The 20,504-nt window shown below is 38.3% G+C and overlaps 1 protein-coding gene across 1 annotated transcript; it reads right to left on the reverse strand.

The window, feature by feature from the left end:
• Positions 1-11,232: 11,232 nt before the first annotated feature.
• LOC115950089 lies at positions 11,233-11,817 on the reverse strand. The gene has a single exon (XM_031067339.1). It carries the CDS (start codon positions 11,815-11,817, stop codon positions 11,233-11,235), a length of 585 nt encoding a protein of 194 aa, XP_030923199.1.
• Between the last annotated feature and the right edge of the window lie 8,687 nt (positions 11,818-20,504).

Raw genomic sequence — 20,504 nt, forward strand, 5'->3', positions numbered from 1 at the left:
GAAGAACGACCCCCCCATGTGTCTTATATAGGAGGCAGACCTGGTGGCAATCAATTCGCCCAAATCTCCAAGAAAGAATTACAAACGAGATAAATCGCGCTTAATTTCCAAAGCAGTCTTCAGTCATTAGATTTGCGTAACCTCGTAAAAAGTCCTTAATAAAAGTGCGCCTCATGTACCAAAACGCAGGAACGCGGCTTGGATAAACTAAAAGGATGTCTCACATCCCGGAATAGTGCAAAATGGGCGCGAAAGGGCAATCATCACATCGAGATCCTCCTTTCCTCCCATGGGGAAGAAAAGAAGAATCTCGAGGGGCTATCGTAGGGAGTAAAAGACCGAGAAACCCATGTCAGTGTCTACATTGGGCCAAGGGCCCAGTCCAAGGAAGAACCCTTCCTCGGCCAGATATGGCCGAGGACAAAGGGAACGGCTTATCACTGAAAGAGGCACTCTGGGTCACTCCATGGAACAGGAAAAGCACTAAAATAGAAAAAGACAACGGGGAAAATAGAAATGTCTAAGGGAAAAGCTGTCACTATTGCATTCAGTGCCTTGTACCTAACATAGCCATGCTTTTCTGCCTTTACAACCACTCCCAACAACTTGGGGGAAAGGCAGATGGGACAAGTATCAGTACTAGGAACCTAATTCAAGAGGAAGGAAACTACTATAAAAGAGGGTGAAGGGAAGCGGAAGAGAGGGGGAGGGGGGGCGCCCCTATCACTCAGGAGACTCCAGAAAAAGCTTCTCGGGTCGTGCCGAGGACCAACCCTCTATGACAAACCCAATTCATCCTTGCTTCACCGTGATAAACGCCACGTTAGCCGTTGCCCATGCACTAAAGCCTAACTCTTTGTCTCACTCTCTACAAATTTATTGTACTGGGCTCACTAGTCCAAGATCCCATATATCTTAGGCTTGGGCTGCAAAACGTGACCCTACAATATCTACATAGTTAATGTTATTTGTAGTAATTTTTGCATCTAAAAATAGACTATAAAGTTTAAGTAATATTTATTTTTTTAAATCATATTTAAATATATAAAATGCCTCAATTTCAATTTTCACATTAAGCCTCCAAATACATTAAGCCATCTCTGCAAACATAGCGCATAAAAAGCAATGGGTCTCATCCTTATTTTATATATATATTTTTTTGTACTTTTATGCATAAAAAGAAGTAACTTCTTCCTAGAATCCATCAAATTGAAAATTTCGTAAAAAAAAAAAAAATTCAAGCTTAAAATTCAAAGTAAAGAATATATGATTAGAGAAAAAGCAAAGAAAAAAGAGAGAAAGTGAGAGGGCTTACTGCGAAAGAGAGAAGGCGTAAAAAAATTATGTTTCCCGCGACTATAGAAGAATATAATATTTATTAGAGATGCAAAAAGTGAAAGAGCGAGATTTTTTTCCTTTTTTTTTTTTTTTTGGGAGAAACAACCTATAGAAAATAAGCCTTATTTTTATTAGGATTTTCTGTTGACAAAAAATAGTTTTCCAATGACTTTTTTTTTTTTTTTGGTGTTACCAAATACTAAAAAATGTGAAAAACTATCTTTACATAAGATTTTTCAACGAAACAAATAAAGCATATATATATATATATAAATATATATATATTTTTTCGTCTTTGTCAATTCATCCTATAAAATCATCGATTTTAATCGTTTTTCAAAGAAGAATACTAGGAGAAAAGAACGAAGAAGCATATACTACCCAAGACTTGTGTCGTGTAGAATGGGAATATAACACCAATTACATTGAGCAAAGTAACAAAACAAAATAAGACATCCTTTGGGTCATCTTCTTACAATTCACACCCCAAAAATTGAGCAATATTTGGATAGATGACAAACAATTCCGACCACATGGACTACTCAAAAAAAAAAGATTTTATTAAATACAATCTCATTTTCGGCTGCCTCAATCAAAGATCAATACAACAACAAAAAACACTACAAGCAAAGAAAAATAAAATCCCCCAAATTACATTTGTTTTACAATTTTACTAAATTGGGGTTAACCCATTTGCCAATTTCCATCCAAGACCCAAGTAAAGTAAGTTCAACGTCCTAAATCCTAACTACTACAATAAATTACCAACAAAAAAAAAAAAAAAACTCCTCTCCCTTTTACAATTTCCATCGCAAAGAAAAAGTATACAACAAAAACAAAAACCCTCTTCCAATTTCCAATCAATGACTTCTCGCTTTTAAAAATAGTGAGATTTAAGATTAATCCCCCCCCCCCCCCTCCCTCCTTTCCTTTATTATATTTTTATATATTGATGGTTTTATGTATGGATGGAGGATGTTCCACCACAGTCGCTGATGTACTTTAGTCGATTTTGGCTGATTTCAGTTTATATAAGTTGCATCCGAATTCCCAAAAAAAAAAAAAAAAAAACTCACTTGAAATAAGAAAAGAATTTTTCTTTTTTTTTTTAAGCATTTTTATTTCTCACTCACATTTTTTTTTTGAGGTTACACTTTCCCCATTAATAATAGGACATCCTTTTTATTTTTATTTTTTTGAGGCGGTAGTGTGGTACACAACATGGATAGACTGTCACTTGTCAAAAAATTAATGCATCTAACTTTTCTTCTTCTTTTTTGTAATTATTTTTGCAATATTTAACAACCTTTTTAGAGAATATATACACATATATGTAATAGTAATTGGACATATATATTTTCTTGAAAATTTATAGGTGTATTATCAAAATTTTAATAAATAAACATTTGTTTAATTGCTTAAATTAGACTACTTTTTAAAGCTATTTTGTTGATAATTATTTTTGCTAATATTCAAGAATAAATTAAAATTTATGCTTATGTTTCATTTTACGTGAAAATCAAATTATTGTTTAGATTTTTATTTATATTTTATTACTTATATTAATTAACATGTTTTAAATCAATTTTATTTTCAACTCTATCTTTTAATCTTGCCCCTAAATTAAATTCTGACTCTGTCATTGTCATTGTTAGTAACACAATATTTTTCACAATTGCTGACATGACATGTTATGTTTTGAACACCATCATTTGGCCCACCAATAACCCAACTTTTATTATGCCCAGATCATGACATGTCATGTCAACTTTAGGGTCCCAATTTATGGCCCAAACCCACAGTGTATGGGATCTCGGCCCAATGAGCTCAATACAATAAATTTGTAGAGGGTGGGTCAAAGAATTAGGCCTTAATGAGTTGAACAACGGCTAGTATTAAATTAAATGACAATCAAGCACAAATAAGAAGTATTGATATCAATGGACTTCCAGTCCGAGGAGACCACGATTGTATATATTAATTACAATTGGATACAAAGACAATTTAGACTGTTACAGTGTTCTCTCCCTATTTTTTCTGATCCCTACTTTATGAAGAATCCTTCACACTATATATCCTCCTCCGGATCATCCTCATCTTACACTTGTTGATCATCTAAGCATTTACTTGAGTACTTGTCCCATCAGACACCCTCTCTAGTTCTCTGTGAGTTGCGATAGCCAAGGTAGCACTGTTCAGAGGTCTTCTCCACATAAATGTGGCCAGAAAAGTAGCTGCAGTACATTTAATGTAGTGATGGTAGCTTTCCCTTAGATAATTTTAGGTATCCTTCCTTCTCATATGTTCATGAGGCACGTCCCTATCATTGAAACTTCTTGGAAGGTCACTTTAATTGCTGGATTACATACTTTGAACCATATTCATCAAGTCCGAGTAGGAGCTACTCCTTGAACAACCTTTCATTTGCTCCCTACTTATAGGACCTGGTTTGGGAATATCTGATAATTATTTACTCCTCCTTGAACCTATCTATATCTTCGAATAAAGCCCAATGCCCAATATACGATCTTGGGCCCTTACCCCTACAATAGTCCCTTAAAACCCCGGTTTTTTCCCCATTGGAGGAGAAAAGTGAGGTTTTGATTATTTAAGAGCTAACACCATTTGATTTTGTTGCTCGCATGTGTGGAAATTCTGTTTTCTATGCCTCATGATTATCTCTGACGTTTTGCAACCCGCGAAGCATCATTAATTGCTCCAGGCGGCGAGTTGTTCCCCAGATCCAATGGCGAAGCTCAGATCCAACGGTTGAGCCTTTTCTTGGAAATTTGAGCAGGATAACTCTCACTCATTTCCATTTCCTATATAAAGCCTCGAGGGAACTTGTTTTCCTTTTACTTTACCAATCTTCAAGCTCTCTAATGATTTCCAGCACTCCAACTCACAGAACTCTCCAAATTACAAAGATTCCCAAACCTTTTCTTCAAGATTTCTTCGAAAATATTTTAAAAACAACAGAGATAAACATACTCATTCTCTTAAGTTCTTATTTCTTTATATTCTCCCTTTTATTCTCGGCCATCCTCCTCGGCCTTCTTTCTTTTGTTTTAGAAACTTCTTCCTGCGTCATTTCCGTTCATTTAAATGGGTAGATTCAAGTATTTGGTAGACTCTCTGGCTAGTATGGAGAGCTTTAGGGCTAAGTACCATATCCCCCCAGGAATAGGCCTACAATATTGTCCCCTAGACCGTGTACTCACGGATAGAAAAGAAGGCGAAGTTGTCATTCCAATGATCGCCTTTATAGAGGGAAGAATGACACTTTCCATGGGTAGGATAATTAGAGACTATCTGCTTAACCATAGGTTATGCCCATATCAGTGCACCACCAATATGTTTAGAGTCTTAGGATGTGTAGATGCGCTAAACAACCAGATGAACCTCGGTCTTACATGGCATGACGTTGCTCATTTGTACAAGTGTCACTCCCTTTCAAGGGGATATTACCTTAGATCTCGGTTTGACGAGGTGAGACTGATATCCTGCCTCCTTAAGTCCAACAAAGACTTGAAGGATGATTATCTAGTTGTCTCCGGGGAATGGCACGACGGTCTTCACTGACTAGTTAGGGCAGGAACACCAGGTGGGTACCCTAGGATCAGGTCTCTCAACCGAGACCTTACTTTTTTGAGCTCTCTCTTTATTCACTTTTGGTAATTTGTCTTCTTGGATAATTTTCATTATTGGATTAACAATAATTACCTTCTCGGATGTTTTTGCAGATAAAGATCATGTCTCTCCGAAGCTCAGTTTAGTCAACGTTCTTGGGCTTAACTTGTTGCTGAGGTCAGAGATATTCATGAGTGAGGATAATCAGTTTTGGGCTGCGCACCTCATCCTAGGTTACAAGCCCTTGTCGCGTATATACTAGGACAAAGGGCCAAGCGTTAAGAGCAAGTAACCCTCGGCTCGCTCGGACAGACGTTTCCAAACCGGGGTTCCTAGCGAGGCAGGATCTCCCTCTTGTGGTATTGCCTGCTCAATAAAACCCCCCCAGTTTGTGATACTGCTCCAACAAGTTCCGTTCACAGCCGTAACAATAGCAGAAGAGATAGCCTCTTCCTCACATTTGTCACTTGAGGAGGAGATAGATAGATTTCATTTTGCAAAGGAAGAGAGAACACCCGAGAGGCCCGTGGAGCTTTCGGATTCTAAGACCAAGTCCGATAGGCTTTCCACAACTCATTAGCCAGGACAAACCATTGATTTGGTTGAAACAAGTTCCGAAGAAGCAGAGAACATGGACCTTAAAAAGAGGCCGAGCTTGAGGGGTTTGATTGCTAATAGGAACAAAGGAGCAAATCCACCCGAAGTTCCCAAGACCCAGACTTCTGCTAACCTTCCTCTTCCCCCTCCTCCTTCTCCTGCTGATCTAGGTTCGTGCGTCAATCCTGATCCAAAAAAGAAAAGACCACCTCAGGAGCTGGAAAAGGGGGAGATGCTCCCGCAGAAGGGCACCAAACAACAAAAGACCAAAGACCCTCTAGACAAGAGGGCTAAATCCATGGATAGCCGAGACAACGCTGAGGTACGCTGACAACAACATACATGGGCACCCGTAATAGAGATGGACGAAGCCCCTATCCCTTATGATTCTAAGATAAGGGAATCTAGCAAAGGGCATTCTACGCATCTGACCTAAGCCCTAGAGCAGCCTCTCCTCCTTCCGAAGGATATGGAAGCCCTGAGGCAGATGAGGCAACCTAACTTGTTTATGTCTCTAAAAAGAGACCTCGCAATGGTGAGTATGGTTTTATCAGTACCTTAATTCATTTCCCTTTTCGATTCGCATATATATTTTTTTATGTGTAATCCCTTTGGTGCTTTTATGCAGGTCACTCAACAAGTCTATGTGACCAAGGAATGCATTAGAAATGCCCACAATAAATTTGAAGCAGAGTCTTATTCTTGGCGTGAAGTAGAGAAAGTGCTCAGGACTGTGAAGGAGGAAAAGACTCAGCTAACCGAGAAGCTCAAGACCTCTGAGCATGAGCATTTAAGCTCTTTGGCAGGGCTTAAGACTATTAAGACCCAGGCTTAGGACCTGCACAAGTTTCTCTATACAACTAAGCTGAATCTAGCCACAGAGAAAGTAACGGTTTTAAGTCTGAAGGCCGAACTGCAAAAGGCCAAAGCAGAAACCCAGGTAATCAAAGAAGCTACTAAAGCCGCAAAGATAGCAGCCTACGAGCGGAGGATGCTCAAAACGGAGCAGAGGCTGGTCGAGGAGGTGGCCAAAGTGTGCAGGGACTACTACATTGTAACCTGGAATGAGGCCCTTAATAGTGCAGGGGTCTCGACAGACTCCAAGTTGAGGAAGGCGAAGAACTTGTACTTCCCTGAACACATAAGAGAGATTTCAGCCGATCCTTCTTCAACTGCTTTGCCCTTGCCCCCTCTTGAGCAGGTTCCTAGTACTCAAGATCTTACTATTGATGCTAAGACTTCTACCGGAGCATATATGGGTAGAGAGGGCCTTCCTCCAGCCAGTGATGCTTAGTCTGAGGACACTCTCACTATTAGGGATGTGGTCTCCCAGGCTAAGGTAGCTGAGAAGCCTAATGATGGGGATGTTAGGTCCAAGACTGCTACTACTAAAGAGGATCCCCAGTTAAAGAAAAAGTAGTTGTAGAATTTTCACTTTCTTTTGTTTTCTCTTCCTAAAATTTATTTCGTTGCTTGTAATACATCCTCTTTGAAATTAATGAATGAAACTTTCCTTCTATTCTCTGAGTCTTTACTTTTTGTGCTTTTCGTACTTATTACTATCATTGAAAACAAGTTTAAACTGTTATTGCTCCATTTCCAACATATTCTAACAACAAATCATTATTGACATTTCCAGAAATCTATCTAAGTATTAGCAATAGAGAGTTATTATCCACTTACATCGTGAACTAACCCTCATACAATGAGTATTGAATCTAAAGGAAATAAGTATTATTCCTTGTATTTCAAGTTCTATTCAACATCTATAAGGATACCTTTGAATGTTAATTTCACCTAAACATGTGGTCCGAGAGACCCAACATATCTTAGGATCTGTTTAAACACTTATGTATATGCCCTTGAGTATTAATTTTCCTTTAACCTGTGGTTCAAGGAGCCATGCAGGGCTTAGATTTTGTTTAATACTGTGATAGATGTCAAAAGTGATTAATTTCTCCTAAGCCTGTGGTCCGAGGAGTCATGCAGGATTTAAGTTTTGTTTAACACTTGGATGGATGCCAAAAGTAGTTAATTTCCCTTAAGCCTGCGGTTCGAAGAGTCATGCAAGACTTAAGTTCTGTTTAATACTTGGATGGGACTTAAGTTCTGTTTAATACTTGGATGGATGCCAAAAGTAGTTAATTTCCTCTAAGCCTGTGGTCTAAGGAGCCATGCAGGACTTAGGTTTCATTTAATATTTGGATAGATGCCAAAAGTAGTTAATTTTCCCTAAGCTTGTGGTCCGATAAGCCATGCAGGACTTAGGTTTTGTTTAATACTTGAACAAATTGAGTAATATGAAGCACGACGCTTTTTCACAACAAAATAATTTAATGATAAATAAAATTTTCATTAATAATAATACCTTTTTAGGTTATTTACATTCCACAGATGTGGTATTACATGTTCATCTAAATCTTCAAGAAAATAGGCCCCTATACCAGCCACAGAGGTGATGCAATATGGTCCTTTCCAATTGGGTCCTATCTTTCCCCATGCTGGGTTCTTTGCAGTACCAAAAACCTTCCTGAATACCAAGTCACCAGGCACTAATGGCCTTAGCTTTACTTTGGCATCATAACCTTGTTTAAGTTTGTGTTAGTAGTATGCCAATTGGACAATTGCACTCTCTCTTCTTTCTTCAATAAGATCCAAGCTCCTTTCTAGCAACTCACTATTACTACTTGGACTGAATGAGCTAGTCTTTAATGTTGGGAAGCCTGTCTCTAAGGGAATAACAACCTCAGCTCCATAAGTCATCGAAAAGGGGGTCTCCCTTGTTGATCTGCGAGGCGTGGTTTGATAAGCCCACAAGACATGTGGCAGTTCTTCCACCCATTTTCCCTTCGCATCATCCAACCTCTTCTTGAGTCAATTCACTATGACCTTATTAACAGCCTCAACTTGTCCATTTCCCTGAGGATAAGCTGGGGTAGAATATCTATTTGTAATTCTCAATTCACCGCAGTATCTCCTGAAGGACTTACTGTCAAACTGAAGACCATTATCCGAGATAAAGGAATGAGGGACCCCAAACCGGATAACAATGTTTTTCCAAATAAACTTCTTAGCATCCACATCTCTGATATTTGCTAAAGGTTTAGATTCAACTCATTTAGTGAAATAATCATTGTCGACCAGCAAATACCTCTTATTCCTTACTACTTTGGGGAAAGGGCCAACTATATCTAAGCCCCATTGAGCAAAAGGCTAAGGGCTCGACAGGGGGTTAAGAACTCCTCCTGGTTGGTGTATATTTGGTGCGAACGTCTAATACTGATCACATTTCTTCACATACTCTTCTGCTTCTTTCTGCATATTTGGCCACCAGTAGCCCTGAGTGATGGCTCTTTGAGACAAAGATCTGCCTCCTGTGTGACTTCCACAAATTCCTTCATACAACTTCTCAAGGAGTAGCGTTATTACTTTGGGGTGAATACAAAGTAGATATGGCCTAGAAAAAGAGCGCTTGTACAATTTTTGGTCCTCGGATAACCAGAAATGAGGCGTTTTTCTCCTTCTCTTTTCAGCCTCTGATTTGTCTTCCAGCAAGATGTTTTCTCTCAAATATAGTACTATGGAGTCCATCTAACTAGGCCCTACCCTGATCTGGTGAACATGAACCGCTAGTCCTTTGACCTCTGGGGGTTTACACAAATCTTCTATAAGGATAACCCAAGGTAGGCTTTGTGCCGAGGAGGTCACCAGTGTGGCTAGGGAATCGGCGTGTGTGTTTCCACTCCTGGGGACATGCAAAAGAGTAAAGGATTCAAATCCTGATTGCAAACGTCTAACTTGACTTAAATACCCTTACATCCTTTCATCTCTTGCTTCTAGTTTGCCTTTCACCTGGCTAACAACCAACCTCAAGTCTGAGAACATCTTTACTGCCTTTCCTCCCATTCTTTGAACCATAGAAATTCCCTCCAGCAAGGCTTCGTATACAGCTTCATTATTCGTGGCCGAGAAGCCCAATCTCAGTGACTTTTCTATGGTGAGCTTCTCGGGCGAGATCAGAACTAGCCCCACTCCAGAGCCCCTTTGATTTGCTGCACCATCAACGTATACCTTCCAAAATAAAGGTTCTTGTAGAGAGATTGTGCCAACTGATTTTCCATCCATGTTCTGTGTTGTTGATGTTTCTTCTAACGGGGGTTCAGTGAACTCGGCCACGAGGTCTACCAGTACCTGACCCTTGACAGAGGTACGAGACATGTATTTGATATCAAATACCCTTAGAACTATGCCCCACTTTGCAATCCTCCCCGTGTAATCATCACTTTGAGGTATGGCATTGAGTGAAAGTTGAGTTAGGATGACAACTATATATGCTTGAAAGTAATGGGGGAGCTTTCTGGTACCATGTACCACCACCAAGATGGCCTTCTCCAGCGGTAAATAGTGAACATCGGCCTCATGTAGTGATTTTCTCACATAATAGACTGGCCGTTGTACTCCATTGTCAACCCGTATCAATACCAAACTCATAGCATGAGGGGCCACCGCAATATAAGAAAACAAGACTTCGTTCGTCACAGGACTGGACATGATAGGTGGCCGAGATAGGTATTCTTTAAGTTGCTGAAATGCCAAAGCACACTCCTCAATCCACTTAAATCCCTTCCATTTATTCATCAATAAGAAGGAGGGTCTGCATCTAACTGTGGACCGAGAAATAAACCAGTTTAGAGTAGCAGTCATTCCGATTAGCTTCTAAACTTCTTTGGGATTCCGAGGCCGAGGTAGTTGCAAAATATTTATTGCCTTAACCTGGTTGGGATTAACTTCAACTCCCCGATGGGTCCTAGAAATTTTCCCAATCCCACACCAAAAGAACATTTGGAGGCATTAAGGCACAGCTTGTGTTCTCTCAGTATTTCAAAAATATTTCTAAGGTCTCCCACATACTCAAACACCACCTTACTCTTCACTACCATATTGTTTATATAGACTTCAATATTCTTGCCCAATTGAGGTTCAAACATCTTAGTTATCATCCTTTGATACATGGATCCTGCATTTTTCAAGCCAAAGGGCATTACCTTGTAATGGTAGTTTCTAATAGAGGCAACAAAAGCTGTCTTTTCCTGGTCATTTAGTGCTAGCGGTATTTGATGGTATCCTTGAAAGGCATCTAAAAAACTCATCCGAGGATGGCCTACAGTAGCATCTACCAGCTGGTCTATCCGAGGCATAGGAAAGAGATCTTTTGGACAAGCCCTATTTAAATCCATGAAATCCACATACACTCGCCATTTTCCAGTCTTTTTCCTTACTACCACAGTATTGTCCAGCCATTCAGGATAGAAAACCTCTTTGATAACCCTTGCTTGCTTAAATTTCATCACCTCATCTTTGACAACATCAGAATATTCTCTAGATAAGCGCCGAAGAGATTTTTTTTTTTTGGGTAACAGATGGATTAACATTCAAGTGGTGACAAATGAAACTTGAATCCACCCCTAGGGCTTCATAAGCATTCCATGCGAATACATCTACATTTTTTCTTAGGAATTCGATTAGCATTTGTCTCTCTTGGGGAGGCAGCTGGGAGCCGACCTGAAAGAACTTCTTTGAATCATTACCAACAGTAACCTTTTCTAGATCCTCGCACTTTGCTTCCTTGGTTGGTCCATTATTAGGCAATACCGGAATTATTGATTGCTATAAGTTCCTTTCAGTAGAGGCCGAGGACTCTGTATTGAGCCTATGTAAGATGGCAGCCACTATGCACTGTCTAGCCATGGATTGATTCCCTACTATCTCTTTAACTTGGTCGTTGGACGGATATTTCACCTTCTGGTAAAGGGTAGAAGAAACAGCTTCTAAGGCATGAAACCAAGGCCTAGCCACAATAGCCATATAAGGTGAATAAACATCCACCACAATGAAGTCCACTTTCATCACATCCAAACCGATCTGTATGGGCAGTCCAATCTGACCTCTTGGAGTAACTGTTTTCCCCTCGAAACTCACTATTGGGGAATCATAAGCTGTTAGGTCCTCAGGTTTCAAATTCAGCCACTTGTATAGGTCAGGATACATTATCTTGACAATACTTCTTTGATCTACCAACACTCTTTTCACATCGTACCCCTCTATCCTTAGTGTGGCCACCAAAGCATCGTTATGGGGTTGGATAGTTCCGATCTTATCATCGGTTGAGAAGCCCAGGAATAACGGGGCCTCTATTCTGGCTTCTTTTGGTTCTGAATTGCTGTTTTCGGTTGATAGACAAGCCACAAACATTACTCTAGAGGAACAGGAACTGGTCCTACCGGGGGCAGCAAAGATGACATTGATCATCCCTAGAGGAGGTCTTGAAGAAGAATCTCCCTGGGGATCCGAACCTGTCTGCCCCACTTGGCCACTAGAATGGTGCAACAGCTGCTTCAACTTCCTTTCTCAGACCAGTTGGTCTAAATGGTTCCACAGATTCCTGCAGTCTTCCATAGTGTGCCCCTGGTCTTGATGATATTGGCAATAAAGGCTCTGGTTGCGTCCCATGGGGTTTTCGGCCATCTTGTTTGGCCATTTAAAGAATGGCTCGTTCTTAATCTTCTTTAAAACCTACTACAATGGTTCTCGGAATACTGCATTAGCAGTCTAGGTGTTGGTAGATTCGGATTGTCCAGCAAAACCTTTCCGGGGCCAGTTGTTATTGAATTAGTCCAACTTGAAATCACTCCTCTCCTGAGGGATAACCTTAGTCTTTCCTTTACCTTGTTGTTGATCTTCCTCAACCTTTTTATACTTCTCAATATGGTCCATAAGCTGGCGCAGGCTGGTGACTGGTTTTCCTGTTAGGGACTTCCTTAAACTATACTCGGCTGGAAGGCCACTCTTGAAGGTACTAATGGCAATGTCCTCAAAGTTACCCTCTATTTCATTGTACATCTCCCAATACCTGTCCAAATATGTTTTCAGGGTCTCACCCTCTCGCATGGACAAGACAGTAGGGAGTCTAAGGGCCAAGGGACCTTGGTACACATGATAAAACGGGAGCTAAACGCCTGAGTAAGCTCCTTGAAGGAATTTATTGAACCCGTCCTCAAGCCATCAAACCATCTCATCGCCACAGGTCCCAAACTGGATGGGAACACTTTGCACATCAAGGCTTCATCCTTAGAATAGACAACCATTCTCTGATTAAAATGGCTCACATGCTTCACCGGGTCTATTCGCCCATTGTAGATGGTGAATGTTGGCTGATGGAAACGCCGAGGAGGAGCTACCCTTTCAATCCTGTGCGTGAATGGTGACTTGGCAATCTGGTTCAAAACTGGGGTTTTTGCATCAATGTTCACTGTGATGCTCCTCTTCATATGAGAAAGATTTGCTAGGAGGAGTCCTTAATCTACATCGATAACCGCTATCCTTCTTATCGTTGGAAGAGGAATCAGATAGGGTGGGAGTTCGTTTTCGTTGTGCATGGCGTAACTTTTTCTTAAGCTGGTCGATTTCCCTTTACATGGCTTTATTGTGTTGTTCTTGAGAGACGTGACTCCTAAATCATGAGTGGCTTTTACTCGTGTGCGTAATGTGCACGCTGCCTTCCTAGTCTCTCCTACGCTCAAGGTTAGCGAAAGGATTTTCACGTTGAGATGCTATGGATTCTGCCCGATGTGAGCTTGAATTTGCCATAGTTGACCGTTGTTTTCACTATCACACAAGTTCTTCCCACAGAAGGCACCAATTGTAGGGTCCCGATTTATGACCCAAACCCACAGTGTATGGGATCTCGACCCAATGAGCCCAATACAATAAATTTGTAGAGAATGGGTCAAAGAATTAGGCCCTAATAAGTTGAACAACGGCTAGTATTGAATTAAATGACAATCAAGCATGAATAAGAGGTATTGATATCAATGGACTTCTAGTCCGAGGAGACCACGATTGTATATATTAATCACAGTTGGATACAGAGACAATTTAGATTGCTACAGTGTTCTCTCCCTATTTTTTCTGATCCCCTACTTTATGAAGAATCCTTCACACTATATATCCTCCTCTGGACTATCCTCATCCTACACCTGTTGATCATCCGAGCCTTCACTTGAGTACCTGTCCCATCAAACACCCTCTCTAGTTCTCTGTGAGTTGCGGTAGCCAAGGTAGCACTATTCAGAGGTCTTCTCCACATAAATGCAGCCAGAAAAGTAGCTGCAGTGCATTTAATGTGGTGGCAGCTTTCCCTTAGATATTTTTAGGTCTCCTCCCTTTTCGTATGTTCATGAGGCATGTCCCTATCATTGAAGTTTCTTGAAAGGTCACTTTAATTGTTGGATTACATATTTTGAACCATATTCATCAAGTTCGAGGAGAGCTACTCCTCGGACAACCTTTCATTTGCTCCCTACTTATGGGACCTGGTCTGAGAATATCTAATAATTATTTGCTCCTCCTCGGACCCATTTAAATTCTCGGATAAAACCCAAAGCCCAATATACGATCTTGAGCCCTTACCCCTACATCAATAATTGTGAAGAATGTTGTGTCCCAAAACTTATTGATTTTGATTTTGAAACTTACTAACATGTTAGATTAATCATCACAATAGTGTATTAATATAGGACGAAATCTACAATTTAATTTTAATAATTCATTAATTTTGATATCTTTATGTAATTTTCGTTGGTTTAGGTTTATGTTATTTATTTCCTTATTTTTAGGTTCTTTTAATGCTTTTTAGGTCAAATTTGGTTCCTATTATGGTTACATATAAATTAGGACTTATTTTGCATATATTTTCTTGTCTGTCAAGTTTTAAGAATACCTTAAATAGGTCTCCAAGTTTGTAAACGTTTTTTTTTTAACCATTATTGAAATTAATAAAAATTCAGACTTTTGTCTATTGTTTCTATGGTGGATTCCAGAACTCTTTCTCCTTGAAGATTCAAGAACTCTTATGGATTCGAGGTTATTTTAAAAAACAAACGTGTTTTAACAATAATTGATATTAATAAAAATTCAGACTTTTGTTTATTGTTTCTCTAGTGAATTCTAGAATCCTTTCTCCTTGTGAATTCAAGGACCCTTATGGATTCGAGGTTATTTTCAAAAGTAAACGTGTTTTAACAATTATTGATATTAATAAAAATTTAGACTTTTGTTTATTTTTTCTCTAGTGAATTCCAGAATCCTTTCTCTTTGTGAATTCAAGGACCCTTATGGATTTGAGATTATTTTCAAAAGCAAACATGTTTTATTTCTTGTTTTTTAGAAGTAGACGTGTTTTGTTTCTTGACACTTTTGCATCTGGTATCTTGTATCCTTTTGTGCTTGTGTTGAGAAAGAGAGAGAGAGAGTTGAAACTTGAAATTGTTCAGTACACACGAGTTACTATATGAGAGAGAGATGTTATACATTGAATGTATTGAATAATTTCTCCGTAGAGATGCATTTGCATTGAACTTCAAAATTTTAAGTTGAAGCCTAAACTAAAGACTAGAATAAATTTGTGTGGAGTAATAGCTTAGGTTAGGTCGGTTTAGGATATGAGTTGGGTGGAGTGGTGGGGGGAGCAAATCCCTCAACCTAGATTTTTCAAAATAAGAATGAGGGGTAATGGCAAACATTCCAACAAGTGATACTGATGAGATTGTGAGACATGTTAAATCAAATGAGATATGATACCTAAGATTGATGTACTACACATATCTTGTGTGGGACTTATTGAACTGTGGTAGCCAACTGTAAACATACATAATCATGCATTATAAGGAAAAAAAATGTTTGTCACAATTCACAAATGTACAATAAATAGTAAGAACCAAGGAGCTCTAGGTGGAGAAATGAAAAGACAAAATAGATCCACATTCATCAGTTCTTGAAAATGATAAATACACAAAAGTCAATATTTATTTTTTCCTAGACTATTCTATTCGTCATATAATTTCTCAATTGACAAAGACTTGCCACTACTCACTCAACTCTCACCATGCTTTGTAAATCTGCTTCCGTTAAATATTGGTTTGGATGGCTCTGTTATTCTTAATGTCACTCAACATTCATTTTTTAAAATATATATTAAAAAAAATAATATCATTCGACAATTATGATCATATTTACCAATCACCTCTTTTAGATCCTGCAAAAGTAGCAACTTAATTCATGCCAGTTGCCACCTTAAAGCCCTTCTATGCAATATATGCAGCTATGAATCCAATTGACCATGCATCCTTCTTATGCCTTAGCTTCCAGTAGCCCATATTAGTTTGGGGCCATAAACCCAATTGTTAGTAAATTTTAATACTTGTGATTTCAAAACTCATTCTCTTGCTAAGCCATGGAATCATTTATATAATATACGACTAATACAAAACAAGACAAAAGGAGCTAGCAACAATAATTAAGGAAGTACGATATCAAGCAACATTGATTCTCATCTCGTATGTTAGATTTTATGAGAGTGGAGAGAGTACATAGAAAAGAGAAAAAACACAAGGTTTACATAGTTTGACCCAACGGCTTATATTTCCACTATAATCTTATAATGAACCCTATATAAGTTTATATAGGGAAAGGGAGTTAGGATTGGGCATACATGGGCCTATAACAAGATTAGGCATCTTAGGCCTACTCATATAAACGTAATACCTCTAACACTCCCTCAAACTTAAGGTGGAGGCTTGACGAAAGCTTGCCATTTATAAATTTTGGACAATTGATATATATATATATATATATATATATATATATATTAGTTTAGAATGCATCAACATTTAATCATACATTCTTTATTATTGGAAAAACTGGCCTCTTCCCAAGCATGTACTCCAAGGCTTTTTTTTTTTTTTTCCTTCTAAAATACATAACTTTCCGTTAATCATAATTCAAGTTTGATGCATTTTTCAATTACAAATATACCTAGGGGTGTGATGAGATTTATTCATGTCCAGATGTATTTATATTTTGTGTTACATTTCATCACACACCTAGGAATTTTGGTGATTGAAAAATGCATCAACCTCAAATTATGATGAATGAAAAGTTTTGTATTTTAGGAAAAATAAATAAATAAAAGAGCCATTGAGTACGTACATCACTCGTGCAAAGAGGCTAGTTGTTAATAAGATTAAACCCAAGAACAGTAGGCTAAAAGGCTCGAGTTATCCTTAACACAATATTTGCCCCTAGCTCAAATGAGTTTGCTAAAGGATTACTAGTGAAGTTGTCTCTAGAATACAACTAAGCCATGATTTTCAAGAATCAAACTTGGAGATACCTGTGATTTTTTCTAAAGATGTGCAAATGAAGAATTACTTCGCAAAGACACACTTGAAATGTCACTTTGATTGATACAAGTACTCTAAAACGTTGCCTTGGTTGTTATGTTAGGAAGTGAAAAACCCTCTTTTCCCCTCGTTTTTTAATAGATTTCTGCAATCAAGTGGCTCTCTAACGAGAATCAGGTGAGCTCTTCAATAATGGATCAATTGAAGTGCCAATTCGGAAACTTTATTTCCAGATCGACACGACACTATCCGAGCCATTAAAACAAAAATTTTTATTTTTAAATTTTCCCCACATTCTTTTACTATCAATGTAGATTACTCACATATTACAACTTACACTAGTATATAGGCAAAATTTGCTGAAAAGACCTTTTTGGAAAAATATTAGCAAAAAAGCATGCGGATGAAACATTTTAGTAAGTTAGACTTTTTTTTTTTTTTAAGTGAAACTCGAGTCTATGAAACTCGAGTTCCAAGATTTTTCGCAAGGAACTCAAGTTTAGGAAACTCGAGTTTTGTTCAAATGGAACTCGAGTTTCCCAGACTCAAGTTCCACGTTTTTTTTTTTTTTTTTTTTTTTTTGGTTCATGTCAGACTTCATGCAAGAGGGAATTGGGTTGGAACTCGAGTTCCAAAAATAGTCCAGCTTACTAAAATGTTTCATCCGCATGCTATGCACCAAATTTTTTTCTAAAAAGCTACTATTTGGCAAATTTTGCCCTAGTATATACCTTATACCTATAAACAACAATGTTGTCACACAGCCTAATTTATATTCTAGCAAATTTAGCGAATCAGCTATTGGCCTAGCTAGCATGAGTTGCACATATTGATCCCATCTTCCTTCTTGTGGTGACAGATTAGTCCTGGAGGCAGGTACTCATTTTGATTCTCACTTTTCCTACGGCAAAAAACTCATTTACGATAATGGCATCCTCACAGCCTTCAATAGCGGGATACACATCAGAAGTAGAAGACTATGGAATCAAGAAAATTATCAGTAGCCAAGTGCTCTGAAAGGTGGAACTTGTATTTGTAGCTGAATTTGAGGACAGCTGGGACCACCAAAGAACAGAGAGAGAGAGAGAGAGAGAGAGAGAGAAGAGAGAAAAAACGTAGATAGGGAAATAAATAATTCTGTTGATCAATAGTTAACAATCATTTGCAATGGTCTTGCCTTTATACAATTCCCCTCTGCAACTCACTGCAATTCCACTGCCACCACTACCAACTAACTCTAACTACCTCCCTCCACTATTAACTAACTAACCCACCAGCAACTAACTCACACAGCCACACAATTAGCTAACACAACACAACTATAGCACAGTGAACAGTACATCAATGCAGAGTAATAGCATTGCATTAACAATGGTCCTAACATGCTCAAGCAGATGCATTCTATGCTAGTTGCCTACTAATAAAAGCATGGAGGAACTGTTGACTGGGGTAAGTTTACAGTTACAAAGCTTCAAGATGAAAAGATTAAAGAATGTCCATACTGCAAAAGAACCTAGAAAAATTGCTCTCAATAGTACCGTGTCCTTGTACATGGTAAAATGAGAAGTTAGAATCTTGTTGAAATAAAGAAATATAAGACTAGTGCAAATTAATAAAACCCATCGCAAATGGAATATGGTTTGGTTATCCACCATCTATGGCCTCTCTCAGTACCTTATGGACTGAAACATCTCTGTAACAAAGAACACTTTAGTAGTAGTCTCCTACATTCTTCCTAAAATAAAATTTGGACTACCTATCTATTAAACAATACTGCCTACCCTTGGACGAGCCAGATAGATGGCATTCAACCTTTCACCAATATCCTTCCTCATTCTTATTATAGAAAACCATTGCAAGCACAGTAGAAAATGTAGAAGCCCATAAGACATTGGCTTTTCTTTGGTCTTGGAGAAAATGTGTAACAATGAAAAGCATAATATCCAGATGGTACATCAAATCTTCAATCCAAAGGAGATTAATTATTGATCAACTTTCATCAATTAGCTTTGACTCAGTTCTCTCCTCCAATTCTCAAACATACAAAATCCTGCTGAGTGTTATAACCAACCCAATCATCAAATACTCCAGCATGTAATATTAATATAATCTATAAAAATCAACTTTGCCTAAGACCCCCAAGACCTTGCTTAAAACTTTAACTGATACATGATTGAATGCTTGTTTTCTGACATTCTTAGTTAAAAAATAAAAATAAAAATCCCCTTATCCTCTCTGCCATTAACACTGCTTCTTAATTTTTTCCAGCAACCCAAGAATACATTAGCTCCAAATAAAAACAAAAAACAAAAAACAAAACAAAACGATTGATTACATCCAATGGAAAAATCCTTCTTTTTTTTTTTTTTTTGGGTTGCAGATCTAATGGCGTTATCTTAAGCACCTTAAAGGAGGTAAAATACTCTCACTTAATTCCTAACTGACAGCAATACTGGAATTGATTTGAGTAACTAATATCCTCACATCAAATGTGACAGTCTCCAGATATTTTCAGCCAACCATGCAGAAGGTATGGGAATTTATCCACATTTCTGCTGTACAATAGAATGCGAGAATAAATTATTGTCTCTGGGATTTCTGAGACCCTTGGTTGAAATCTCCTCACTAAAAAAAGGAACTGTCAGATGGGTGTTCTCTGACAACTTAAACTATGATAATTTAAACCATTGTAGTCTGATGAATCACAAAAGAATGTATAATGTATTTCAAATCTGTAAATTATCACCTATTTCTGACATTAGAAGAAAGTGGCAGAAAAATATCATACCCAGTGCACAAGGTGAGGAAGCTTCTGCAGGGTCTGGGAAAGGAGGCTGGCAGGCAGCCTTACCCCCCAAAATTTAAAGAGAATGATTCCTGGACTTGAAGTCACTTGGGCAAAGGGCACTTGCCACCACACTAAGGTCCAACCTCTAAGAAAGTGGCAGAGAATAATTGAAATGTAATACGTGACTTTCAAATGGACAGAGGGACACATCCAAGAGAAATACTTGCATATTACCTATTGTATAGCCTATCAATACAACACACTTGGGCTGATAAGCCTAAGCATCCATAACAATTTGTGTGTGTGTGTGTGTGTGCACGCGAGCATGGTATCAAACTAACTCCTAGATTTGACATGAAGCACCTAAAACATTTTATAAGCAACCCAAAACAAAGAACTAGCGAAGAGCAAACAGATAGTATATGCAACAGCCAAAGAAAACAAATCAATTGCCAGAGGATTCCTAAAGAAATGACCAACAGTAGAGTTATCTCCCATGGGTTTTAAACTGATTCCAATAAAGGAGAATCTATAGTCCTCCCAAGTGCAGTATGACATAATAGAGAAAAGAAAGAAGGGGGAGGCAAGTACAATTTCTTTATCACTAACTTGTGAACCAGTTCACACCTGTCCCAGAACCAGCAACAGTCATAAAAATTCTAGTATATTTCAAGTATAATCACAATTGGAGAGTAATCATTTAAAAGACTAAAGCATGTAACTGGGAACGTGTTTCCAATTCAATGAAAGCCATTAGTACTAAACAGAACATTCAGAACTACAAGAAAGACCAGTTTAGATAGAGTCTTGGCATAGTTTAATTAGGAGAAGGGTTTTACCTTATTTTATTTTATTAGAATCCCACATTTGTGAACGTCCAGCATGACCTGATGATGATAGTTTCATCTTAA

The sequence above is a fragment of the Quercus lobata genome, chromosome 6 (genome assembly GCF_001633185.2).
Source record: "Quercus lobata isolate SW786 chromosome 6, ValleyOak3.0 Primary Assembly, whole genome shotgun sequence".
Lineage (NCBI taxonomy): Eukaryota > Viridiplantae > Streptophyta > Magnoliopsida > Fagales > Fagaceae > Quercus > Quercus lobata.